At 46.1% G+C, this 27,776-nt stretch overlaps 1 protein-coding gene across 1 annotated transcript in view; it reads right to left on the minus strand.

Moving 5' to 3' along the window:
* LOC108800068 (eukaryotic peptide chain release factor GTP-binding subunit ERF3A) overlaps positions 1 to 27,776 on the minus strand; it is a 219,248-nt gene that overhangs the window by 114,509 nt on the left and 76,963 nt on the right. Inside the window, exon 11 of the mRNA XM_018572010.1 lies at positions 4,375 to 4,555. Coding sequence (XP_018427512.1) covers positions 4,375 to 4,555 — 181 coding nt within the window. The remainder of the gene's footprint in view (positions 1 to 4,374; positions 4,556 to 27,776) is intronic.

The raw sequence follows: 27,776 nt of genomic DNA on the forward strand, positions 1-27,776 counted from the left end.
AACCCTCGATCTTGTATTCTTGTGCTCTTCAGTCTGTGGATTCAGACCCCCTCACCTCTGCTGCAGTGATCAGGGAGCTGTGTGCTGCCAGGCACACTTTGGTTTTGAGGTGGATCTCTCCCTCCCCGCCTACAGTTGAAGATTGGTGTAAAGAACTAGAAGTAGTAAGCAATAGACAGGAGAGAAGAGATAAAGAAGGGAAAGAAAGAGAGGGGGGTAAGAGATGCATGAGTCGAGAAGGCAAGAGGGGGAGAGGGTCCCATCCGGTCTCGACACTAGGAGAAAAAAGGGGATGAGAGCACAGAAAAGGGATAAGTAATTAACCACCGCTGAAGAGCATCATGTGCGTCTGAGCCCCTGAATAGATGCCACATCGTCCATGTTTTTAGGTATCTGGACATGTCATCTGTGCTGGAAAAGATAAGAGGATGTGGTGATTTCAATGTCTAGGAATCACGGTTTTCGCCGCGTTCAGCAGATGTATTGGGAGGGATTTTTTGGAGACGTGCAGAGCTTCATCAAAATTATATAATGAGAGAGGCTGGGGAGAATTCTAACAAAACACCAGTTATGGTTCGAAGTAGGGCATAATCCACTGTCCGAAAAGGTGAAATCAGTGGGCATGACCACCAGATATGGAGGAGTGTGCCCACCTCATAGTTTCATCACCAACATCTATTCAAGGGCATCTGGATAGATACGATGGAGATGTACTGGGGTCTTGTACCAGCGCAAGCGAAGTTTGTAGTCTCCTGGATTTGAACGTTTAAGGAGCCACCCAGCAACAAAGAATCCATGCGTTCCCATTCCTGAGAATGTAGTGGACAAATCGCATTCCCACACCCTTGTGGAGGGCGTCGATGGAAGGGTAGAGGAATCGTTCAGAAGGGAATAAATCGCTGATATTGCATGAGTTACCCAAAGGGAGGAAGTGCATAGCTTCTCGAATGGACTTAAAGAGCAGGAAAAGGAGCCTCTGTTCATGCGGGAGTTGAGGAAAATAGGATTTTGGTACTCACCGTAAAATCCTTTTCTCTCCGTTCATTGAAGGACACAGGGAACAGATCGGAGATCCTGTAGTGTAGGGTAATATCGCCACCTGCAGGAGGACGCTAGGCACAAAACTAAAGACCAATCACAGCCTAGGAGCGGCCCCTGCCGGTGGCCAAAACCCCCCACCTGCTGACAAGTCTCCAGTTTAGTAACAAGCAGTAAAGGAGTATACACCCATATAGAGGGGCGGGCCCTGTGTCCTTCAATGAACCCCCACAGTCCATGTCCCCGGCAATATAGTTGCTAAACTCCAAGAGAGACTCCAAGGATCCGGGACATCCAGCCTGTCGCCCGGACAACACTTGCTAGAAGATTCCACTGAAAAAGATCAGGAAGAAGCAGGTAAGAATACCCGAAAAAAATTCTTCGCTCCTTACTCCTGACGCTAGGCAAAAAACTGGAGACTTGTCAGCAGGTGGGGGGTTTTGGCCACCGGCAGGGGCCGCCCCTAGGCTGTGATTGGTCTTTAGTTTTGTGCCTAGCGTCCTTCTCCTGCAGGTGGCGACATTACCCTACAGTACAGGATCTCCGATCTGTTCCCTGTGTCCTTCAATGAACGGGAGAGAAATGGCAAATTTGTAGATATGACCATAATGGTAGGGAAGAGGGGCACATGGCATTCAGGTCTGCGTGAGTTCGGAATGCACGCTGTCGATCAAAGAACATGTGAGCAGTCGAGGAAGCATCGGGGGACCAAATGAACAGGAAGGATAGGTGAAGACTGGGGGGGAAGGCTGGGTTCATGCGGACTGGTGTAAGGGCACCCAGAGCAGAGGAGAGGGTCATTCTTTTGTTTACGGTGGCAAAGATGCGCAAGGAGGCACCTATCGTTGGGTGAGTTAACACCTGGGCCGGGAGATGGGGGGCGTTGTAACCAGGGCCAGGAGCTGATGGGGATGTCTGACAAGATCTTTTGGATACGAACCCAGTCTTTGCAGGAGGCATGAACTGACCCAATCTATAATGCGGGTCAGGTGAAAAGCCCAGTGGTATCGTTGTACGTGGGGAAGGCCAATACCCCCTGAGTATTTGGGGCGAGTGAGGGTTTGGGTGCTTATCGGTGGGGAGCCGTTATTCCAAAGTAAAAAAAAAAAAATCGAGGGTTGTACTATGTTTTTATTGCGTTTTACTAATTATTTTTGAAAGTTTCAATAAAAAATAGACCATTTTCTAGGATCCAATACTTGCCAGTTTTCTACAGGAGGAATGTATACTGTGGTATGTGCTGCACTGTCCACTGCAGATTATGCTATACTTCCCTTGCTGCTGGGCATTTTGTACCTCCCTAGTAATTTATTTAAGCTGTCCAATTGAGCACAGACAGGATGTCTAGCAGAAGCACAATTCAGTGGAGGGACAGCTGAATCACCTGAAGCTCCAGAAGGTGAATCGAGTTTGAGTCAAACATCTCTGCACTGCTAGGGTGCCCAGAATTTCACCGTGCCAGAGAATTTTACATTAGTCATAATGACATTTCAACTGCAGGGGAATTTAGTACCGACCTGGTGAATGGGCTGAGGCAGGTGAACCACCACATCAGAGAGGTCCACGTCTAAGGCCAAAGTCTAAAATTTCTGTCAAGGGACATAGGTGTACCCCTCTTGTCTTCTGCAGGGTTCTGTGCAAACTGGATTGCGTCAGCAGAGCACACCACAAGACCAAAAAGTCTCATACTTTTTCCCAGGGTTGTAAGATATCTTTTCCTGACGCGGGAAAACCCTTGCCAGCATCATGAGCAGGGTAAGACCCAAAATACTCCAGGCAATGACATGGGTTCGGTAAAGACTCTTGGGCATTAATTAGTCAACTAAACTACCCTAAGGCCTATGATATGTCTCAGATGGCTTTTATGCAGCAACTACTAAGCTCTGAAGAGAAGATAGTCAAAGTATCCAATTACGGAAAGGCCACTGACCCTAAACAGAGCTAGCCAGGGGACAAAGTACTTTGGTAAACATTTGTGGCATCGATATAAGTCTAATCAGGAGAGCTACAAACTGACAATGACTCTCCAATGGCAAAGAATGAGAACCACTGATGCCAGGGATACTTTCAAGATGGGGAAGCAAGGAGATTACTCGGAGATAAAAGATCACAGATCAGTGAGGGGAGCCTGGGAGATTACATGTGAGAAATTGTCAAGCAGGAGTGGACTGGAACTCTATTTCGTGACCTGAGGGCACCACTGATACCCACCCAAGTATCAAAAAAGGCCCCACTACCCTGAGTACCAGAGGTAGGAGCAAAATGTATGCAGAGGAGATCTGTCTTCAGGTTTCTATGTGTTAGGAATGCCAGGGTGTTTTGGATCCTGTTGAAGAGATAAGCCTGTAGACAACTGAGGGAGCAACAAAGAGGAAACTTGCATTCGAAAAGAACAATTGATATAGGAAAGGAGGAATTGATCTGTGGGTTCTTGGTCTTGCGAATTACCCCTAGTGGAATTCGTTATTAATCTCATTCAGTGTTGCTCCATAGAGTGTCCTCTACAAAAGGCAATTGCATAATTGCCTTCTTGGAAGGCAGCTCATCCATCCAGCACTTTAACCAAAGACCTTTCCAAGTGTGGAAAAGTCAGACTAAAGGCAAGACAACAAACAATTTGAGTCCAAAAGGTGCATCACAGCGTATCTGGAACCAAAAAAACAAAACTGAATATATTGTAGCTCTGCACAAGTGACCATTATTGCTAAAAATGAAACAAAACCCAAAAAGTTTGGGTTGTCAGAAGAGGAATAGATGGGAAATCTTCTAATGGGGACTATAATTTGTGACCCTGCTTACCACTAGGTCTTTGGAGTGATTTTCTCTCACTTACTGCTATGGCTATTGGACAGGAAGTGAATGAAAATCTCTCCCATAGGACACGGATAACAATAAAGCTAAGCAAAGGGGTTATAACCTTCCTTTACTCTAGCCAGAAGAAAAAGGTTTTGGCGTCAGTTCTACTTTAAAAGCTAGGTGCATCTCTGGCTAAAGATAAAAGACGGGTTGAAATTTCCCCTGTATATCTTCAAACAGCTAGAATGCCAAAGGTCTTCAAAGCTGTAACGTTTGCAAATGGAGGGTTTGCTGAAAAGAACAGAAACATTAAAACAAAAAACAAACAAACAAACATTCACATTGTACTGAGAAATTTCTGATTTAATCATGATGTATAAAATTATACAACATGATTTATAAAAGTATTAAACATGTTTGGAGAAATGACAATTGACAAAATATATATTACTTTTTTGGGGGCAAACATTACAATAGTAGAACAGGGACCTAGTGGTACAGAATAGTGAGAAGGAAAGTCAAACAGGATGCAACTCTTACCAGTACAGCTAAGTCTGCCTGTGATGCACCCCCAATCATATTTGGAACAAAGCTTTTATGTCCAGGAGCATCAAGTATAGTAAAGTGTTTCTTCTCCGTTTCAAAGTAGGCACGGCCAACCTCTACAGTTTTACCTTTGTCTCGTTCTTCCTGGTTTGTGTCTAAAGCCCATGACAGGTACCTGGAAGCAGAAAGCAATTAGGTTAGCTATGAACTATAGTCACATCAGAAGATAGATAATTTTTTACACATTTTTCTCTAGTAGTTCATTATGGACTTTAGACCTGATTCTGTGACTGATTGGTATAGCTAATGCATATAAAAGGTTGTACACTAGGCAAAGCAAAGGGCACAGCACCATTTAGTTACTATACCCCTGCATGCACAGTACAAGCGCTCAGGAGTAGCAAGCAGTGAGTAAAGGTAATGGAAAATAACCTCAACCATCTCAACTGTGGTACCAGACCACTAACAAAAACCCAAGAGAACCATAACAAGGGAGGAAGATGTGTCCTAAAACAATCTACTGGAGGAACGGATTTTATGGAAAGTACAAAAACACTAATTAACCGAGTTCACTGGAGGACACTAAACCTCCAGTTAAAGCAAAAAGCTCCAGATGTTGGAGAATCGATGGATGTGGGTCTCTAGCCATGTTTTTGGACCAGTCTGGTAGACATTGCCATGACAGCAGGTTGCATATCAGGACATGTCTTAAATTACTCTAAGCTTTTGTCAACATGGTCCTTTAAATCGTGATTTCAACGCGGACTTTTAAGATTCTGTTAAGGCAGAATCCACAACTTAGACTGCCCGTTTATGAACTCCACTTTAACAGTGTTCGTGTGTGGTGTGTACTTGGATTGAGAACTGGCTAAGTGAACGTGTCAGGAAAGTAATAATAAATGACTCATTTTCTAAGTGGTTCTTGGTTGGCAGTGGCAAGTTCCAGGGTTCCGCCTTTGGGCAGTTGCTGTTCAAGTTGTTTCTTAACAATATTGGGTCTCGTATTATTAGCAATATTACGTTTTTTGCGGATAACAAAAGTTGTAGGGTAATAAACTCCACAGAAGACATATAATTACAGAAAGACCTGGATAAAATAGGTAGGTGGGCATCTGCATAGCAGATGAGGTTTAATGTAAAGAAGTGCAAGCTATGCAGTGTAGAGTTGAAAACACACATTCAAGCTACTCATTAAAGAGGAATTTTACCCATATCTTTAAAATAACACACACACACAACCCTTTAGAAATGTTTACCAATGACAATCTACAAACACGTACTTCTAGATAATTGCAGGCTTTGTATTCTTTGCATACCATATTTCTCTTTTCTTCCCCAGTCTTCTGACAGTGGCTATTTTAACTAAAGGGTAAATTACTAGATCTCCCTTTGCTTTCTGGAACTCTGGCATATGTGACTAGGACATGTGACCATGCACATCATCTCAGGGGAGGAAAATGCCTTTCCTTGAGATCTCATGATTACAGGATGAGATTTCCCACCAATGCACTGCTGATGCAACCTTCCCAGGATGCAAAGCTTGGGCACAATACATCATTTGTGCCAAAATCGACCAGAAAGTGGATAAACTCTATTTTTAAGTAAATTAAAAAAACATGTTTAACTAATGTAATTTGATTTTAAAAGCTGCTGATGTGATTGTTAGTAAAAGGTGGGTAAAAGTTCACTTTGAAGGGCGTTCCACTGGGGGAAATCAGAAGGAAAAAGATTTGCGAGTCCTAGTGGACAACAGCCTTATTAACAGCATGCAATGCCAGGCTGAAGCAAGTTAGACAAGCATGGTGCCATCATTCATAAAAAGTTATGCAGTATAAAAGAGAAATCCATAATTCTGCCCCTCTACAAAACACTGGTTTGGCCTCATGTTGAGTATGCGGTTTAATTTTAATCTACAATCCACAGAAAGGATGTCCTTGAGCTGGAGAGAGTCCAGAGAAGGGTGACTAAGGTAATTAATAAGGTAACAGGGGTTAGAGGACCTAAACTATGAGGAAAGACTGCAAGCATTAGGCTTGTTCACTCTTGGAGACAAAGGGACATGATATTAATGTACAAATTGTTTAACCCTTTCGCTGCCAAGCCCTCCGGAACATTTATCTGACTAAAAAAATCTTTACGCTGTGTTGGTGTTTGCGTTTTGATAAAATGATACAGGCGTATATTTAATTGCAACACCAGTAACAAAAAAAAACCAAAAAAAGATACAAACGGAGGCACGATGGATATACAAATTGAAATCCACCTCCAGGCCTAAACGAGGTGCTCAGCTATAAACCCTTCTTATAAGGCCATGACTGGGAAAGGGATATTGCCTGGTTGGGATTATCATTCACGACTTTTGGATTTTCCTAAAAAATTTAAAAAATTGTACAATTGATGGAATATTTATCCTCATACAATCATGTTTGTATTTATTTGTTAATTTATTTCTATTTAATGATCAAAAACGTAATTATCTAAAGATGTTTGGGATTGTGATTTGATTTGAGCGTTATTGGGGAAAATGGAGCGTTCCATGAAGATGGGAGTGTGTGGAGTGATGTGTATATATGTATATTTGGTGACTGTGCTGGAGGAATTTTTGCCCCTTCTGCCACCACTGTCCACACTGGGGACCTATGGGCTCCATCACTCGATGACCCCACACTATATGTGTAAATTACAGTGTTCAACATATAGAACAAAAAACTATTGCCAGGCAATGTAGGAGGACAATCAGGTCTACCGCTCGCTGCAGGACCGGAGGACGGCCTGTGCTGCTGATGTCCCCGGTTACCATAGAGGCGGCAGGACGCAAGCGTGGTACGCGCAGACCAATCTATGTGTGGTCACAATCATGGCTGCGGGACGCAGTGCAGTGCACATGCGCGATCAAACGGCACAGATGGAGCCCACACCGCCGAAAGACAACCTAATACACTCAGGTGTGGGAAGTTCTGCCGGCGGTGGTGGCTACCTTAAGAGGGGGGAGGGGATGGGTAGGAGGTATAGGAAATACAGGACTCAATGGTGGCGACCCACAGGCAGAGGACACAGAGACAGCATTAGGAAGCTGGGGGACCGGACTAATAGAACCGAGTGGAATCTTTGTCCCTTTTACAAAACCTTGCACAGAACTGACAGGTATGTGAAATTAAAGATATGCCCGTCTGTAAAATTAAAAAAGGGAGATGTTGATACACACCATATGCCTGGATGGTTGAATATGAAGATCTATATACCCTTGGGGTAAGAGATCTGATTTTGAACTCCTCTTGGATGAGGTGAAGATTGCGGTGGGTTATGTTTGTCCTATGGAATTTTTCGGATATTTTTGGGAGGGGGAGGAGGAGGGATCGGATACTCACTATGTTCGACACACACAGGTGTAATCACCAAATGCATGACTGTAAGACACTAACCCCCTAGGCGGACACATTCATTTTAAGCCCCGTTCACACTTAGCGATTTATCGCGCGGCAAATTACCGCGCGATATCGCTCCCCAATGCTTCTCAATGGGGCAAAGGGTCCTGCTGTCGCGGGTCGTGTGTCGCTACAGCAGGACCCTTTTTGGAGCGGATTTATCCGCGATTCAAGCTTGCTCAATGCAAGCATTTACGCGATATCGCGCGGCAAATCTCGCGATATCGCGCAAAATGCAAATCGCACGACAATCGTGCGATTTGCATATCACCGAGTGTGAACAGGGCCTTAGGTTGATCAATACTACAGGGATATCTACGGACACCTTTTATCAACATTTTTGAGACCTCACTATATTCACAAAATGATTAATACTATGGTGACAATCACAGATGGATGTTTTGACTTTAACACAGATATATACTCTTATACACTCACATATAATCATGATTGATTTTTTATTTATTTTTGTAGTAGAGGTGAGGTGTATATACTTCTATTATCAGCCAGAAGGATGGATTACGATATGGGTGGGAAGGCACACTTACTACTAATTACAAGGATAAATAGAGATATCTAACTGGTTAAAGGGAGTGAGCTCTTTTTGACTTCTAATATATGGAACTTGTTGAAAAGGGTGGAGGCACGTAGAGATGTGTATATATGGGCACAGGATTTTGGACTATGGTTCTTGTACCTTATGTACAACACTAAATGAAATCATATGTAAAAACAGGTATATGGAAGTTGAATCACAACAACATTACAGATAAGACTACCATTGTCAACCATGTCCTCTCGCCAAAACCTGGAATCCCTCCTATTGTGGCACCGAGGTTCCGGTGTCAGATCTGGGCGGAGTGCTAAGATTGGAGGAATCGGTTCTACATCCACACGTATCCAGCTACTCCCAGTTGGTGGTGAGTGCCGGGTGTGCAATGGTGACAGTGGCTTTCCCTCTGTTTGATCAGGCTGCCAAAACACATCTCTCTATACACTCTATGCTATTTAATTGATATATGCAATATTATTGTTGATATGTACTGATTGAACCACTGTTCTTTAATAGATCAGTCTATAATCCCCTGATGAAGCAAAGCTGCGAAACGCATAGGGATCACAACACATGGCAATGCGTCACAAAGCTTTGCCATGCGCTGCCAGTTAAAAAAAAAAAATTTAAAGAAAAAAATTAATGCACCGCAATGCGTTCTAACAACGCACTGCAGCGCATGTGCATGGCATACACCACAAAATGGTGCACATGTATGTTGTGTGTGTGGGGGGAGGGAGGGGTTGTGTTTTTAAAAAAAAATTTACACATTTTTTACAATATTTTTTTAAATAAATTTTATTTTACTTTTATTTTGTAATTCTATTTATTTTACTATTGGGGGGAGAAATATTTTATTTTACTATCACCAGTTTATGAATGGGGAGGAGCCTCTGTAGTGAGTGCTAGTCCCCATTCATAAATTCTTGAATGAACAGAATGTGATGTAAATCACAGCCTGTTCATTCATAACTGGGGACACATAATACTATGTGTCCCCAGTTATTAACAAACACTGGAGTGATCAGACGATTGCTCCGGTGTTTGCTCTGCACAGGAGGATCGATAATGATATTTATCGATCCCACGCTCGGCCACGCTACAGAGCCGCTGTCATCCCAAAACTCACAGGATGACAGCGGCTCCGTTATACTTGCCGCTCTACCATCCTGAATTGCGGCCAGCCGCCGCTCGCTCCCCTGCCGGTGATTTTACTACGGATCCCTGCTGCCACAGATCCTACCAAAAGCTAATGACAGCTTTTAATTTGAAGGGGACAGTCCGGGGAACAGTTATAGTCTAAGCTAAAGCAACCATGAGCTTATAGCAGAAATGTAATTGCCAGGTCCGTACATCCTTGGCAGGGAAAGGGTTAATGGTGATGGTGTAATCAGTAATAAACTGTTTACTGTTAGTTTACTTAAGATGACCAAGGCCACCATCTAAAACTGTAAGAAAAAAATGTTTATTCTTAAACTGCAAAGGGGATTCATTACTGTGAGAGTTGTAACATTGTAGAACTTGCTTCCACAAGCAGTGCTTTCAGTTGAGAGAATGGAATCATTCAAGACCCATCTAGATAGTTTCCTCAGAGAGCAAGATATACAGGGGTACAGGTAACTATACAAACCTGTGTCTTTACTTAACAGGGTATTGCTGATCAAAATGTTTGGGAGGGACAAGGATTCCCTCAGGATGGGGCCAGTCATTATACAACACAGGCTGTAAAAAGGAGGGCACAGGAAAGGTTTTGGCAGGTCAAGGTAGTTGGAGTGAGCCTAGGCTGTTAACGTTTGCCTGGATCGATGCAGGCTGGTGCAAGGCAAGGTACATGCACACTGCAAACACTGCATCATTAAGGAAAGAAATGGTATCCATTAACTTGGGAGTGATTATAGCAGATTGGGCCTTCACCAATAGTGAACATTGTGACCCTTGCACTGACATTGGTATGACATGTGAGGTGAGGCATTTCCCCTAGGGGTACATACAAAAGGAAAAGTTTGACTTGTGTGATCATTCACTCTAGGAAGAAGGGCCAAGCCCAGTGTGACCCAAATGTCCAGTACGTCCAAAGATAGCTGTGTCCTGGCAGGGGCAGGAGAAGCAGCTGGTTGATGCACACAGAAGAAAATGGCACACGCATGTTCAGTACAGCTTAGTAAGGAGGCTGCGTAGGTGCCCTGGGCTGTGAAAAAAAGACACCATATTTAAAAACAAAACATGTCGGACTCTCCCCTGCTGTTTTCTGCAACTGAATCAGATGCAGACATCACTTACCGGTAAACCCCCTAGGGGATTAGAGTGCAAACAGCACATTAGGTTCCCTGTTAGTAGCGTTAAAGCCCTGACTTGCCACCACCTTGCAGTGCCCCCAGCCAGTTGATAGCAGAGAAAGCCCTATCCAGATTTACAGCTTCCTTAGGGACCTTCAGGGACAGGATCACACCAGGTGATAAGTGCCAAGCCCTGGACCAGTACAGGACACTGTGGGTAACTTGAAGTACTACACTACATGCTTGGGTGAGCGCCTACTGCAGAATCCACTGCCCGAAAGCAACATTACAGACAGGCTCCGCATTTTCATTCCAGTGGGGCACAAGTATGATCCCCGTGAGAAGCCAACTGATACTGAAAGCTGAAAACAGAAGCAACAGTGGTTTTGTAGCAGCTAGAAAACTTGCTATAAGAGGCTTGATGAGTGACAAATTATAAAGTAAAAGTGGTTTGCTTCATCGATCACCTAACACTAGCAAAAAAAATAAAAATGAGGCTTGCTAAAAACTCAGCAAGCCTGTTTTTAGCTAGTGTTGTTAGGTGAGGGGCTATATTAGGGCTTTCCTTACAGATTTGATTGCCAGTGTCCAACCATCTGAAGGCAACATCAAAAAACCCATGGTCTAAGACTCTGATCCTGTTATGCCCAGCACGATTAAAAAATTACCTGTTAAGACTTACCGGTAACGGTATTTTTGGGATTCTTTCAGTATAGCAGCCTGATAATTGGTTCCCCCATGTACAGGAAACGCAATTAGAACATTTTAAAAACCTCTCCCACCCACCTCATCCCTCATTTCAGATTAAAGTGCACAAGGGAAACAAACGCCATGAAACGAAATGGGTGGGAAGTAGGCTTGCTGTCCTGGAAGATTCCCAGTTATACCGTTACTGGTAAGTCTAATGGGGAATTTCCCCAATCACCTTCCAAGACCAAAACCTAAGAGAAGCAAAAAATACACCTACCTCAGGGTTGGACCACTACCAGTAGAACTTTACTGCTTAACGCTAGGTCTTGTTGCAAGAACTTCCAGGAAGCTGCGCCCAGAGGACGGTGAGTTTTAGTCATCTAGCAATATTTTGTATTCACTGATGGACGCAAATTCGTGCCAGTAAAACAGGGTGTGTTGACATCTCTTCTCTCAGTGCAGCAAGACAGAGTGAGGTCCTCCATGTCCATAATATCTCTAGCTTTATGGAACCATGGAGGGAGGTGTGGATTGTTTCCAGAGAAACTGGACACAGGACTTTGCTGCATTGAGCAGGTGAATAAATAAGGACTTACGATAGCGCCGTTTAGACATGTTCTGGAGATGTAGCGAGTATTTAGCCGGGTCAGAACCCAGATCCGAGCCAGTGACCTCAAGGATAACATAATGTTCCTTTTCTCAAAATGGACTGATGATCGGGCAAACCCAAAAAATGTGGAGCAGAGTACTCGGTTCCTGGCCACACCACCAACATAAATGAGAAGAGGAGGGAAAGATTCTGTGGAGTTTGTAGCACCATGTATCATCGCAAGAGTAATTTAAAGCCAGATTCTTGGAATTTGTTGGCGATGGAAGCTTTATGTGCGAAATGAAGGATGAAGTCTCTTTGTTCGTTCGACCATGTAGCACCCATGTCCTGTCCCCATTGAGAAATAAAGCGCGGGACATAGAATCGCATAAGATTGAGAAAGCGTATGATATTATTTATCAGGATGCGGTACTTCTATATGCATACCTCTTTGTATGAATATGACTATCTATTGAGAAAGCATATGGCGGAGGATACCCGCGCAAAGGCGATCAAAAGAAGAGCAAGGGGAGGAAGGGCCCCTTCAGCAATCAAATGAGGAATTGTCAAAGTTGTTGTTTGCCAAAAAGGGAGAGGTGGATCCATCAGGTCTTTGATAGTCTGAATGGATTTAACTTGTTAGCTTCTAGAAAGTGGGAGTCTAAAGCAATTATTCCGTATGAGAGGGAGAAATTTACTATCTTGAAGGCCGGGAACAAAATCAGGGTGGCCGACCACTGGAAGCATGCACGAGGCTAGAGAGGGGACAAGCACTGCGTCCAATGCAGAAGCCAGGAATTGGGGAGTGGCAGAGGATAGGGGGTGACAAGGGACCCGAGACCAAGCCACTCTGCCCAACCATGGAAGAGCACTGAGCGGGACCCGAGAGCTAGACTGTTCCAGCGGGATTCAATCTTTTTGAATGCCAGGTTTCTACACCAATCTAAGATTCTAGCCAGATGTGCAGCCTTGTAATAAAGGAGGGGAACAGGAAACCCAATACCCCCGTATGACTTGGGCAAAGCAAGCGTAGAATGGTTGAGACAGTTTAGAACCCCACACAAAGTTAAGTGTACAGCAAGAAGAAACTGTTTGGGTAGTTGTATTGGGATGGTTTGTAGTAGATATGAGACCAGGCAAGATGTTCATTTTCAGGATACTCTTCTTGCCAAACCAGGAAAAGTAGGCTGCTCCCCTTTGTTTCAAATCTCTACGTATCGTTGAGAGAAAAAAGGTGGAAAGTTAACCGAAAACATCTGTGAAACCGACAAGAGTAATTTGAATGCCAAGGTAAGTGTAGAAATATGATTTTTTTTTTATCTTGAAGCATAGGTTGGAAGAGGGTTAAAAGAGAAAATTGCTTCCGTTCTTGCATAAAATTCAAAAAATGTGTTTAATCTCAAAGTTACAAATTATTACAAGATATGGTATATCTTACAGAATGAGTCTATAAGGTGCTTAAGAAACGTGTCTTTTCTGTATGTAAAAAATAGTCCTTAACAGGTGTTTCTGTGTCAGGGTATGTCTGTGTCAGTGTGTGTCAGTGTGCTTTTGAAGGACCATCACCGACCTTGTATCCATGTTTGTACTTTAAAATAACCTATGAGATGTTTACCTTAAAGTAATTTACATTAGCATAAAGGAGTTCCATTCTCTTTGTCCTGACTCATGTATATTCCTTCAACTACTCTTTCCATTCTTCAATCCCATTTAGGACATTCCTAACAGCTGTTCCAACTATACTTAGGCCTTGTTCACACCGAAAGCGTGTGCGTTCGAGCGGTAGCTGCTGAAACGCACCGCGATCGCTGAGAAACTTCCACTTGCGTTTGGGGCGTGGTTGTGCATTGTATTCAAATGGCACCGCTTCCATGCCCTCCCCCCGGCGGGTGGAATCCCACTGGTAATATGAGAACGAAGGGTCGATTCACGTAGTGCCTTAGCAAGCATTCTAACCCGGTTTGTTACTGTATTCATAAGCATATCTACAGAATTTGTGCATAGAGGCCTTGAGCTTGCCCAAAAGATGGGATAACTGGTGACAAAGCTTTTTCAAGGCCTCAGCCTGTGATTGGGATAAAGTTTGTTTGTGAACCGCCTCTAAGGATGCAACCAGAGAGAGGAGGTCGGTGAGGATACGCGTGCGCTCTTTTTTAAGACGGGATCCGAACTGAATCAATTCACCCCTAATAAAATGCTGACTGTGGGGAGAAGACGGTATCTTCGGGGGCGTGTCCAAGATGGCGAGCGGAGCACACGTGTAATAGCTGTGCTTCGCCACCCTATCATCCTGTGAGTTATAGCCCTGTGGAAAAATTGTGTGTCTTACTGCACTCCTTATCGCATCTCCTGGGAGATAATGTCTGTAATAGGGTGCTCGTAGTGACCACGGTGGCACCGCGTAACCAAATAGAATTCCAAAAGATGTCACCAGCACTCCAAGATTAGATTCAATCAATTTTAATGACAACGGTCATTCAAAATCACAAGTACTTTCGGGGCCACGTTGGGTCCCCGTCATCAGGCTCAGAATAAAACACTGTGCAACCCAAACCTACATATAAACACACCAGTGACCTTTAAAAACACATCCAGTACCGCCTCCAATTGCATAACCAGTACAAGTTTCCCACCCTGTCAGTTTAGAAATGAGATAACAGCTGGTCAGCTAACATACCTGCATCAGGTGGAGAGCCAGTGTATTCTGCACCGCTGTCACTGGTGTATATATGTAGGTTTGGGTTGCACAGTGTGTTATTCTGAGCCTGATGACGGGGACCCAATGTGGCCCCGAAAGTACTTGTGATTTTGAATGACCGTTGTCATTAAAATTGATTGAATCTAATCTTGGAGTGCTGGTGACATCTTTTGGAATTTTATAGCCCTGTGGAATGCACGTTTCGCTACGGGACCAAGGTCTGCCTGTCTCCTGTACCGGAGGGTATGTCTCGGGGGCGCCGTAAATCTACAGGCCGCCCCAGTACCCCCTCGCCCTTGCCGGCCCGCAGTAAGAGACAGCCTTGGGGCAAGATGGCGGCCCAGCCGGAGGTAGTGAAGGAGGCAATGTCCGGCCCAGCCCAGTTTACAGCGGTAATGGCCGCGATATCTGGCTGCCAATCTGCAGTCACGGCCAAGATTGATCATCTCCAGTCGGATGTGGGACTCCTCCGACGAGACCTGGACAGATTCCGGGATCGGATGATCGCGGTGGAAGGTAGAGTGGGTGAGGTGGAGGATGTGGTTGGGGCCCATACGGCGACTCTGCGCACTCTACAAACCAAGGTCAAGGCCTTAGAGTCCCGGGCGGTGGACGCCTAAAACCGGAACCGTAGGAGTAACCTGCGCATCCTTGGGCTGCCGGAGGGGCTGGAGGGCACTGACCCACTTACCTTTGCCGAATCCCTGATCAGGGCCCTGCTCCCTAAGGCCCAGCTCACGGCCTTCTTCGCGGTTGAGCAGGCCCATCGCATGCCTTCCTTCCAGGGTCCCCCGGCATACTTTTATTTTCAAAATACTAAATTTCCGGGACCGAGATGCCATCCTTCGTGAAGCCAGGCTACTGGGAGAGCTTAAAGAATGAAAACAATAAGGTTCTCATATTCCCAGACTATTCTGTAGAGACCCAGCGCCAACGTAAGTCCTTTGATGCTGCCAAAGCGGCCCTAAGAGCAAAGGGGATCCGGTTATAGCATGCTTTTGCCAGCGCGCCCGCGGGTGCAGGATGGCGAAGCTACCCGATTCTTTACCGCTCCGGAGGAGGCCTTCAAGTGGCTTGAGCACCTACCTAAGACCTGAGGATACCTGCCCGCAAGTGGTGGCTGATTATGGCTGAGGGGGGGGACTGGTGGATCACCTTACCCCCTCTCCCGCAACTTGTGGTGCTCCTGCGAAAGCGCATGGATATATATCTGACTTTATTCATTTCTTCATATACTTTTTGCTGACCTTTTCGGCGTTGGTTTGTTTTGAACGAGATTCTCCCCAACTTCATCCTGCATTGCATACCTCCCCTTAGGGTTATACCCTGGACCTGAGGGACGGGGGTGGAGACCCCCACTGATGACACTACTGTGGAGGGGGCGACCGGACCGAGGAGGACAAGATGGGGCTATGGTTATGGTCACCTACTGCTTCTTGAGGGGGCCTACTACTGTGCAGACGCTGATCTCTCTGTTGTTCGTAGCTAAGTTTGTACCCTCACAAGACTTGAGTGATTCTACAGGGCTCACCTGCTGATTTTAGGGGTGGGGCCCTCCTGTATGGTTTAGCGTTCTAAGTTTACTTCCCATTGTTGTGCGACATTCCCCTACTGGCTAGTTGCCATGACAGGTTTGGGAATTAGGGCACTTCCTCATTTGGGGGGGGGGATTGGTTGGGCAAAAGGGTTTCAGGGCTATGTGTTGTTAATATAATGTGTAATGTCAGTCTTTTATTTTATGTTCTGTTGTTCTAGCTATAGGTGGATCTCTGATTTGGTGCTCTGTGGGGGTGAGTTCGTGGGGTGAGTTTGTGGGGGGAGGGTTCCAAGCCGGCTGGCTCCGAGGTGGGATGTTTAGACACTGTGAGTGTTGTGTCCCTGATTAGGCTATGTCTGATATCAATATAGTGTCGTGGAACGTCCTGGGGCTTAACTCCCCGGTTAAACGTTCCCTAGTATTCCAATATCTCGCATCGTATAAACCGCATGTCTGTATACTCCAGGAGACTCATCTGACCGGTGGCAGGGTCCTTAGCCTAAAGAGAGCATGGGTGGCCCATTATTATCACTCCACGTACTCCTCTTATGCCAGAGGGGTCAGTATCCTGGTACACAAAAGACAGTGGCGTTTGGCCTTCTTGACCCCAGGCTGGATCCTTATGGCCGTTATGTAATTCTACATGCTAAAATCCTCCACCTGGAGTTGGTGATAGCGGGCTTGTATGTGTCGTCGCCGCCCCCCCGCCCCCCGGCATCGATCCGAATTCTGAACAAACTATTGCCCTTGATAGCTGGCTTTGACACGGAGGATGTGCTCTTACTGGGTGACTTTAACATGGTCCCATCCCCGGCCGTGGACTGGCAGCCAAGTCAGAGATGTCCCGATGGGCGGAAGCCGGCTCCCTGGTGGATGCTTGGCGGTGGTGGCCCCCTGATTCTCGGGATCATACATGTCATTCTGCCTCACATAGGTCTTTCTCACGAATAGACCTGTGCTATGTTACCCCCACGGTCCTCCCGAGGCTCAAGGACGTCTCCATTCTGCCCAGGGGCATCTCTGATCATGCCCCATTGCAGGTGTGTATGGCGGACTCCTCCGTCCCTTCGGACTGGCTGTGGCGCCTCTCTAGATTCTGGATTTACGGATGAGAGAGTAGGGGATCATATCACAGCTGCCATTGGTGATTATTGGAGTCTTAATAAGGGGACGGCCTCCCCGGGGATGGAGTGGGACTCCTCTAAAGCTTTCCTCCGAGGTCAATACCAGTATGTGATCAAGACCGAGGGGAGGGCAAAGGCCCTTGAACGCAGGTATACGGACACTAAAGACCCTGAGCTCTACTCAGAGATGCAGAGTGTATACAGGGACTTATTGCTACTGCGCACGGACGCGTCCCGGAGATGCTTGCTTTACCAGACTCAGACTGTTTGCGGAAGGTGAGCGCAATGGTAGACTTTTGGCTTGGCTGGTGAGGGAGGGCGGGGGAGCGTGCAGTGTCTCCAGGGTGACAGATCCGGATGGTTATGTTTTGACAGACCCTGGTAGAATCACGGCCCGCTTCACCTCCTATCAGGAGCTATACCGGTCTAGGGTGACCTACCTCGGACCTGGACCTCTCGACCTACCTTGACAGGATTGACTTCCCTGTACTACCCTTGGCCTCTCGCCTAGCACTGGACACACCCTTCACTGACAAGGAATTGACAATGGCAATCTCCTCCTTAAAAACCGGTAAGACGCCGGGCACGGATGGATTCCCGGTGGAGTTCTATAAGACCCATGCTGAGGGGGTAGCCCCCCACTTGCTGCATACCTATGGAGAGGCTAGTAGGGCGGGCACTCTACCTCCCTCCATGATGGAGGCAATCATAGTGGTGGTACCCAAGCCTGGGAAGGCCCCCGAGCAGTGTTCGTCTTATCGCCCAATATCCCTCTTAAACGTGGATCTCAAGATCCTCACCCGTATGCTGGCTAATAGGCTCAATGCTGTCATCACCCTACTGATACATGGGGATCAGACTGGATTTATGCCTGGGAGGGGGACAGATGTCAACCTAAGGCGCGGATAGGCTCTGTGCATCACGGGGGCAAGAAGCAGTGGCATCCTTAGATATCGAGAAGGCGTTCGACTTGGTTGAATGGCCCTACCTATTTGCAGTCCTTCGTAGATTTGGGCTTGGTGATCGCTTTGTCGCCTGGATACAGCTCCTTTACTCCTCCCCCACTGCTAGAGTATGCATTAACAATATGCTGTCAAGCCCCTTCGGCCTGGGCACGAGACAGGGCTGTTCCCTCTCGCCTGGGCTACTTGCACTGGAACCTATAGCTATCCTGCTTCGTGCCTCAGCCCGGGTGGCGGGGCTTCCAGTGGGAAGGTTGGCGGAGAAGCTCTCACTCTACGCCGATGATGTGATACTTTACCTGGGTGATGTTGGACCCTCCCTGACAGCGGCTCTGGGGATAATAGATACCTTTGGTTCCTTCGGCTTGATCCGGGCTTGCCCCTCACGCAGGTCTCTGAATTTCGATACCTGGGCGTGGTGGTGAACTCGGATCCTGTCCGTTTCCTAGATGATAATTTATATCCCATACTTAGGCACCTGAATGCAAAATGCTTGGCATGGAAAACGCTCGCCCTGACACCGGTGGGCAGAATTAACTTACTGAAAATGGCGTTTCTCCCCAAGTTTCTTTACTGTTTCCGGAATACCACGGTCCAGATTCCCAATTCCTTTTTTCAGACACTGGAAGGAGTTATCTCCAATTTTGTCTGGGTGGGAAAAACCCCTCGGTTGTCTAGGGGAGTCCTCCGTCTCCCTCTGTCTGAGGGGGGACTGGGACTGCCATGCTTTAAAACCTACTATTGGGCATCGGTTCTGGTGACTGTCCGTTGGTGGTTTGCAGGGGACCGGGACAACCTAGCGGTGACTCTGGGGGCTGCGCTGATGGGTTCTTATGCAGGGCTGAGACCAATGCGTACTGTACTGGCGGTGTGGGACAGGATGAGAAGGGGGAAGGGTGCCGGCCGGCGCCATCTGCCCCGATGTACCTCTGTGGGGTAACCCAAGACTAGAACACTTCCTCTCTGTCCCGGACCCCCAGGTTTGGGCCCACCGTGGGATAACAGTGATTAAGCACATCATGCCGGAGGGGACGCTGTTGGGTTTTGACAGACTTCGGGCCACCTACTCCCTACCTCCGACTATGGGCTTCAGATATATGCAGCTGAAACACGCGTGTAGAGCCCAGTTCCCTGACTCGATGACTATTGTCTCGGAACGTATTGAGCAATTCCTAATGTCAGACGGACTGCGCAAACCCTTGTCCTCCCTCTATCTGCGGTTGACCTGTAAGGGAGGGTCCCAGCTGATGACCCTTTACGAGAAATGGAGGGCAGATATCCCCCGACAGAGGACCTTTGGGAGGACTACGTCCAGGCCTATGTATCTACAGTAATTTCTCCCAGGGAATGTTTTATTCAGCTTAAGTCTCTCCAAAGAGCCTATTATACCCCTGCTAGACTGGATAGAATCTTCCCCACAGCAGATGCGACGTGTGCTTGCTGCGGGGTGGAGGAGGGTACTTTCTTTCATATGGTGTGGTCCTGTAGCAAGCTTCGACCCTACTGGGATTCGGTGGTTTCCACGGTCGGGGCGGTCTCTGGTCTGCAGCTGGAGGTGGATCCCTTGATCTTCCTGCTGGGATGTGGGGAGATCCTGCAGGCCCCTAGGGCCACGAAACTCATTAATTTTATGTAGCTTTTTATGCTCGCAGAGAGATAATCCTGAGATGGAAGCTGACTTCTCCCCCCACCGTGGGACAATGGCTATGCACAATTGATAGAATGCTCCCGCTCTATAGGCTGACATACATGGGACGTAACTGTGTGCGCAAATTCGATCGTATCTGGGGAGACTGGGTGGCGGCCAGGGGACTTACCTTGGAGGGTCCGGGCGGAGAGACCTTACTCCCGCCTGAACCCCCTGAATAGTGACTCAGGGATGTGCAAATGGAAGTTATCTTCCCCCCTCTCTGCCTACCTTGCCCCTCCCGGTATCCCCCCCGCCTCTTCCGGTATCTCCCTCCTTGACCCCGCCTCTTTCTTCCCTCTCCCTAGGCTACCTCTTCTCCCTGGAACTGTACCAGTTGCTGTGCAGAGGCTTACAGCACTCTGCCTGTTGCTACCGCCTCACCTGGGGACTCAGCAATCTGTGCAACCTCCACAGAAAAGTCCATTATATCCACACTCTGGAGATGTGGTTTCCACTGGGTCTTCATCTTCGGAAGGGAATAAAAGACCACTGCAGCAGCTCCAGGTAGTCCATTTCTAGGCACCACTCTTGTTGGACTAGCCAGGTCGGGCTCCAAGGCATGGACTTCCATAGTCTGAAAACTCTGCTGCCGTTTGGCTTGGATGTCCCAAAAGCTATAGTCCTCGGGACTGCGAAAGTCAGCCTTCTCCCCAAACCCTTCCCACAATAAGCCCGGGCCGCAAGGGTCATCATCTTCAGTGGAATAGTACATCCCCGCCTTTGCTTGCCACCGGTTGTTGTGAAACTAATATAGCGCTCGGTACTGGTCTTCAAGCTCCATCTCTCTCTGCACCAGATGCTCCATTTCTACTATCCCTTCCTCTGTAGGTTGCCCATCTACAGGTGAAACTCGAATAATTAGAATATCGTGCAAAAGTTCATTTATTTCACTAATGCAACTTAAAAGGTGAAACTAATATATGAGATACTCATTACATGCAAAGCAAGATAGTTCAAGCTGTGATTTGTCATAATTGTGATGATTATGGCTTACAGCTCATGAAAACCCCAAATCCACAATCTCAGAAAATAAGATTACATGCATTCCTACTGAACCAGACTGAGAGACCATTTAAAGGCTCAGGAACCCTTTGCAGGTGTTATGGCTTAATTAGCTGATTAGCCCACACATTTTAAACCGCCATTTCCCCTACTCACCTGTGGTTACGTTCGCGACCCCACCAGCCCTTACCCCTTCTGGCAACATATTTACTCCCGAGTATGCCCCCTTATTTGCATAATGTCCATAGCTACCATGGCACACCTCAGGTCAAGTTAGGCAGGTTCATCATCTCCGTGTTCAGGTGCGCATCAGTGGGGCTCCGACTACAAAGCGGCTTATAAATCAGAAGGAAGCTTAATGTTAGAGCTGCTGCAGCGCCTCTTAATTTGCTTAGGAGCTGGGGCAGATGGTGGAACACAGACGCTGGGTGATCTGGCTTATCAGATAGAGAGATCCTAAAAAAGGAGAAGCAAAACATCAAGAACCCCTTTAGTGCTCCCTTAATGTTGACAACCGTTTCTCCAAGAACCCCCATAAAACTGGTAACTGCTTACCTTCAACTTGGTTCTGGATGAGACACCTGCCTGCTTGCCCTCTTCCATTTTGACAGCAGTGGCTTTCTTCTCAAACTGTTCTGGATCACTAGCATGATGATTGCGAAGCTGGAATCTGCATCCTTGTGCAGAGAAACACGCAGAGTGGAGCTTCATCTGTTGCCGGAAATGACGCACACCTAGACTGAGGCCTGAAACGCATGGCTCCACCCCTGGCAACTTCTGCCTCTAACTTACGCTCCAGACAGCCGCACAGCGAACTGCAGCCCACCACGCCTGCAGCACAAACGGGCACTTAGACAGGGCTTTTCAGCCAGGGCATCAGGAGTCATCCACTTAAATGGAGGAAGATGAGAACCAGGAGGTAATACAAGGAAGACCCTCCGTACCTACAGCAAAGCCTCAGGATACCATACCATAAGCAGAGCTGCACAGAGAGAGACCAGCGACTCCATAAGCCAGATGGTCAGGAAGGAAAAAAAACGTGACGCAGCCTGTATGGTAGTTAACACAATTGAAACTGAGGGACGTGGGAGGTATTTTTAAACTATTCTCAATTGTGTTTCCTGTAAAAGGAGCCAATCATCTCTCAGGTTGCCATCCTGGAAGATGATTGGAGAAACCTTCACTTACCAAGATAGATAAAGGTAACCTGACTAGATCCAACAGCCGCTCTGCAGATTTGCTCCACACCTTTCCTTTCATCATTAACCTTCACCTACGGAAAGGATTCTTCACAGTTAGAGCTGTGAAAATGTGGAACAGACTCCCGCAGGAGCCAGTTCTAAATGGCTCAGTTAACTGTTTAGGAATAGATCAAGATTTTTTTATGCACAGATTACTGGCGGCAGATTCCAGGGGGGCGGCAAAAATGCCGCCCCCAAAACATTTAGGCAGATGGGCTGCACAAAAACCGGCAGCCTGGCTGACTAATGTGAACGGGGAAGAAGCGGTGGTTCGGTAGAGCAGGAGGAGATCGGGGACGGAGCGGCAGGAGATGGGGCGGAGATGGAAGAGGCGGGGTGAAGATGCAGGAGGGCCGAATACTGCAACAGAGGCAGGGGTAGAGACAGAGATGGAGGAGGTGGGAGGCGTCGCCGAGGCTCCAGACGGGCGGTGAAGCAACGATGATTGGGGGCCGAGGCAGCAGAGGCTTGTTTTCCCCTGCCAGGTAGGAAGACGACTGTGCTGGCAGGGCCCAGCATAGATTCTGCACAGCCCCATTGAGATCGGGCAGGCTGCAGGGCCTCAGTGAGTCTCTGGCAGGATCTAATATAGCTATTGCTTCGGTCTCTTTTCCTCCATTTATTTTTCACATGCGTGTCAACCTACGTGAACTACAAAAATCGAGGGGATGGTCCCAACAGCGGGAGAAGATGTGGATCTATAGAATACAATGATTCCGATAGGATTGAACAATGAATGCAGTCTCAAAGTCTTTTTATAAGACAAACTGTTTCTAACCTATCTCCATAATGGATCCACATCTTCCCCACTGATCCACACATACGGGGACCATCCATCCTGAGAGTAATACATCGTTTAAAAGTAGAAATGTGCTTAAAAACACGGCGATGTAGAGATTATTTTTATTTCATAATAGAGAAATGAAAACTCTATGTTGATACTGTCTAATGAAACTTATAGAAGGTTATATCAAAGAAGGGAGAATTATCCTTTAGAATTTAAACCAATGAAGGGGGATAAAAAATGAAAAGAAAGGGGCGTGACCCTACTATTTAAGGAACATCTCTCCCAACGTTCGATTATGTCCTGACGAAGCCCCGTACAATGGGAGGGGCGAAACGCGTCCCCAATAGACAGAGATCAAACGTGCAGTCATCATACCACAAGTGGATATATGATCCTGAAAATCTGACTTTAAAGATTTGCCAATCTTGGTAAAATCCGGAATTGGGGTTGGAGTCTCTCACAGACGGACAGACTATATCCTGAATATCCAGGAGACTTCAAAAAGATCCACAAAGTAAAGACACTACTCGCACCTACTATTGGAGATTAGACAACAACGGACATCTCCCTGAGGAAATAGCGAGACGTGCCCACACCCAAGTGGACGATTGAATTACACTGGAAAAATCTCCAAACCGCCCGGACTCTGAGAAAACTACAGTAACGTGAGTGATAAACAGTGTCCTATATATCCGTTAAGGACATCATTTAAATATCACTCTGAGGTAGAGATTTACAACATCTACACTCAACACTAAATACAAGGAGAAAGAGAAGAAAAAGTCAGGCGGCTGGCTAATTAAAGATAATTCAGTTATAGTCTGTCCGTGAGAAAAACTCCCCTCCCCTCAAAACAAAAGGATTTGTTACACCTCACCGCTCTAGAGTAACACATTGCTGATGAGCAGGAAGGAGTTAATTGCACACGACTAAATCGGAGTCAGTGGCATTTAACACCAAACAGAGAACTTAAAATTCTAATAATAAACGGGAAACAAAAGGCAGAATAATCTGGGAGTAAAAGCAAAAATAAACTTCCACGAAATAAGACATCCACACAGGAAACATCAAATAAATAAGCAACATCTAGAAATACCCGTTACAATCCAACGGAAAACAGAGAGTTAGTGTTGCAATCATAGATCTGTATAGATTCCTTCACTATATCTGTACAGGGAAACCAGAAGAAAATCTTCCTTTTCTTTTTCTCCCTCCCCCCCTCTTTCTCTATGTTTGGGACCATCCCCTCGATTTTTGTAGTTCACGTAGGTTGACACGCATGTGAAAAATAAATGGAGGAAAAGAGACCGAAGCAATAGCTATATCGGACATTTTCCCCCACGGTGGGGATTCAAGGCTAATATTAATGAGGATCGATCCACATATAATTTATGACTGCATGTTTTCTACAATGTTTTTAATGGTAATTAGTGAATCCAATGTGTAATCGTATATGTTTTTGCAATAAAATTATATTTTTTACCATCAAATTGGTTTGTCCGCATTTTTAAGTTGACCGCTACTGACCCGTTACCTCCTAATGGGTTAATCCCCCTTTTTTTTGTACTAGTTTATTTTGGTCACGGATCGGACGTAACAAGCAATTATGTAAATTTAATCAGGGCAATTATAATCAGTCGGATCTCCAGGAAGGAACACAACCTCTTTCTACAAGTCTCTGCAGGATTTGTGGGGGGCTATGCCGGGTCTCTGCAGGGTCTATGGTGGGCAGAGCCCATTACAGATCCTGCACAGCCCCCCTGAGACCCTGCAGACTGCCGGGCCTCAGGGGGGCTGTGCAGGATCTAAGGGGGGCTCTGCCCACCATAGACCTCGCAGAGCTCACCACAGATCCTACAAAGCCCCCCTGAAACCCTGCAGAGCCCACCACAGATCTTGCTTAGCGCCCCTGAGACCACAGCTTTCCTGCCACGCTAATAGCGGAACATGTCAAAAGCTGGATACAGCGTGTGCACTGTATCCTGCGACTGCCAGGTTACGCAGGAAGGGCTGAGGGAAATTTAGTGGGGGGCGCCTGAGTTTTGCCTTGCCTAGGGCAGCCCCAAACCAGAATACACCACTGCTTTAGGCTGCAGGGTTATAGCAGAATGAATGCATAACTTCCTCGTTTCTATGAAATAAGTGGCTACCTACAGCCAATATCTAAGCTCTGGCTCAGTATCATTCTGCGATAAAGAGAACTGATGGTAGAACTACTAGGAGATACTTGCCGATCAAGAGGAATGTGTACCAATAGGAAAAAAGTGGAAACCTGTCTTAAGTCTATGGACTTCAAAAATGAGCTGCTTATGCTACCAACAATGGTGCAAGAAGAGGCAAGCAGTCCCTTACAGGGACCCTGAGGGATAACAAAGTCAGCCTGAAGGAGAAACATGGCCATAAATATAAACATGAATAGCTCAGATCACAGCTCATATCACATTAAAAAATGGAGAGACTAGCCCTGAGATGTAATACAGCAGGACAGAGGAAAGCAAGTACAATGTCCTTGCTTGGGGGGGGGGGGGAAGCAAACAGGTTAGGGATGGGACCACATGTAGTCACAGGTTACTCTACTGAGAAAAATCCCTGAATAAAGGCTCGCACAAAAAAGTAGTAAGCGTACAAAGAGAAAGAATCTCCAGTTGAAATCTGACCTTTGAAGGTTCTAAACTCCAAATGTTGATTCTGACCTGACTGGAGGAAAGTCAGGATGCGTTCCTTGGAGAACTCTCTGGAATGACATTTCCTTGCCTTGCACCATGGGAACGGTGGTAGACTCTGACTTTGAGGAGCGTAGGAATAACAGAATCAGATAGGCCCCTATCATTTAGGACCCAGGGAAGCAGAAATTAAGTTGAAAATCCAGTCTGAAAAAAACAGTCCTTGGAACAAAAGATCCAGGCAATCTGGGAGAGTCCATGAAGAGTCTGACAAGGTCCAAGTACTACGTCCGCCTGAACCAGTTTGGTGCATTGAGAATCAACAAAACATCCTCCATCTTGCTCCTGCGAAGCAGATGAGAATGGAGTCTCAGCGGAGCAAGGTGGATCAGGATGAACCTATCCCACGGAGTCACCAAAGCATGTACTGTGAAAGCTTAAGGGTGCCTGGACCTGGAAACAAACCTGCACATAGACGTTCAAATCTATTCCCAGATGCACTTGACTTGACATGACACTTTTCTAAGTGTGCATAAACTGAGTGCAGACAAAAGTATCCAAAATCCAATAAGGAGAATTAAATCAAAACTGGAGCAGCTGTGCACGGCAAACAATCAGCTTCTCTCTTTCATTTTCAAAGCTTAACTTAAACTGAAGAGAGAAGCTGAATGGTTGCCCTGGGCAACTGCTCAAGATTTTGCCTGCTCCAGTTTTGATACATTTCCCTCAATGTGTGAATAGATCCATAGGAAATCATTAGTTGCATGTTCAGAAAAGCTTTTAAAAAGCAAATAAAACACATCCAATAGCATAGTGTGAATGTAGTCTTACTCTAAAAGAAGCAAGGCTTCTGCTTCCATGATAGCTGGTAAATGTCACAGCTGTGGCATTGTCTGACTGAATCCTGGTAAGATGATTTTTGCCGTTAAGAGGTCCAACATGAATGGAATAACCAAAAATGCTTGGAATGTCAGCATATTGATGAGACCAGAATAGTCTGGCTAATTATATCAAATGTCCAGCCATTCCAGTTGGTATCTGTTCCAAAAGACTTCAAGCCCAATGGAGGACGAGATTTACCCAACTCAAGGGCTGGATGCTCTGAGCCACTAACCAAAGACAACCGGAGTATCAAGTGTCTCAGTAAGCCCAGGAACTGTGGCTTCTAGTCTCATACAGGCCGAATGTTAACCTGTAACAAACTGGAGTGGAAATGGGCATACAGAACGGTCCCAAAGGAGAAAAGCCTGAAACCATCATGCAAAAGTAAAGTTGGAGAGCTCCTAGACTACAGAGTTTGAGTCTGGAAGCAGACAGATTGAATTTCTCCTGGGGAACAAGTAACTCTGGCTTGCGCCTAAGAATAAGCCCAGATATTACAATCGGCAAGTAGGATCTAACACTAACTTTTGGAGGTTCAGGACTTAAATGAATGTGTAGAGTCTGACTTGTTGGCAGAAGGCTGACAACACCTCCACCAACGTATGTTATAATGGGTGACTTCAATTATCCAAACATTGATTGGTTACATGTACCGCTAATTCTATAAAGGCTGGCCGTTTCTGAAAACCTATTGCAGGGCAATTTCATGGATCAGATGGTTGAGTTCCCGTGCTCGAAGGTCTGCTAGTCTTAAAATTAAGACTGGCAGTTTAAAAAGCCTGAAACCTGAAGGCAGAGACAAATACTATAAACAACAGCAGCCGCGCTAGGAGTAGTAAACGTATTTTAAAAGATAGACCAGCTGCAACAATTTCTGGTGATAAACCAGTGTATAATAGTACTGCTTTGCTGCGCTCGGTCTTGTGTGATGAAATACTTTGTATTTAAAAAGTGGACGTCAACATCATATTGCTACAACACTGACACATCTAAAAAGTGATATTTCATGTTCTAAATTTTAAACTATAAAACTTTGTGAACTTTACAATCTGCTCTTCTAATTAATGTGCATAAGTAAATAATTGTGCATAATTCCTTACGTCACTTCATTACTAAAATAACCATAAACAGTGAAAATAATATCCGGTGAATATTCCCCAAGTGAATTACATGAATACGGCAAACATTTAAGTTAATTACAATGAGCAACGATTTTCCCACTATGTCATAGTCAAAGTAACAACACCGTCCATACACACGGCAATTGATTTCTGGAA

The sequence above is a fragment of the Nanorana parkeri genome, unplaced genomic scaffold, assembly GCF_000935625.1.
Source record: "Nanorana parkeri isolate BGI_ZX_2015 unplaced genomic scaffold, ASM93562v1 scaffold1899, whole genome shotgun sequence".
Classification (NCBI taxonomy): domain Eukaryota; kingdom Metazoa; phylum Chordata; class Amphibia; order Anura; family Dicroglossidae; genus Nanorana; species Nanorana parkeri.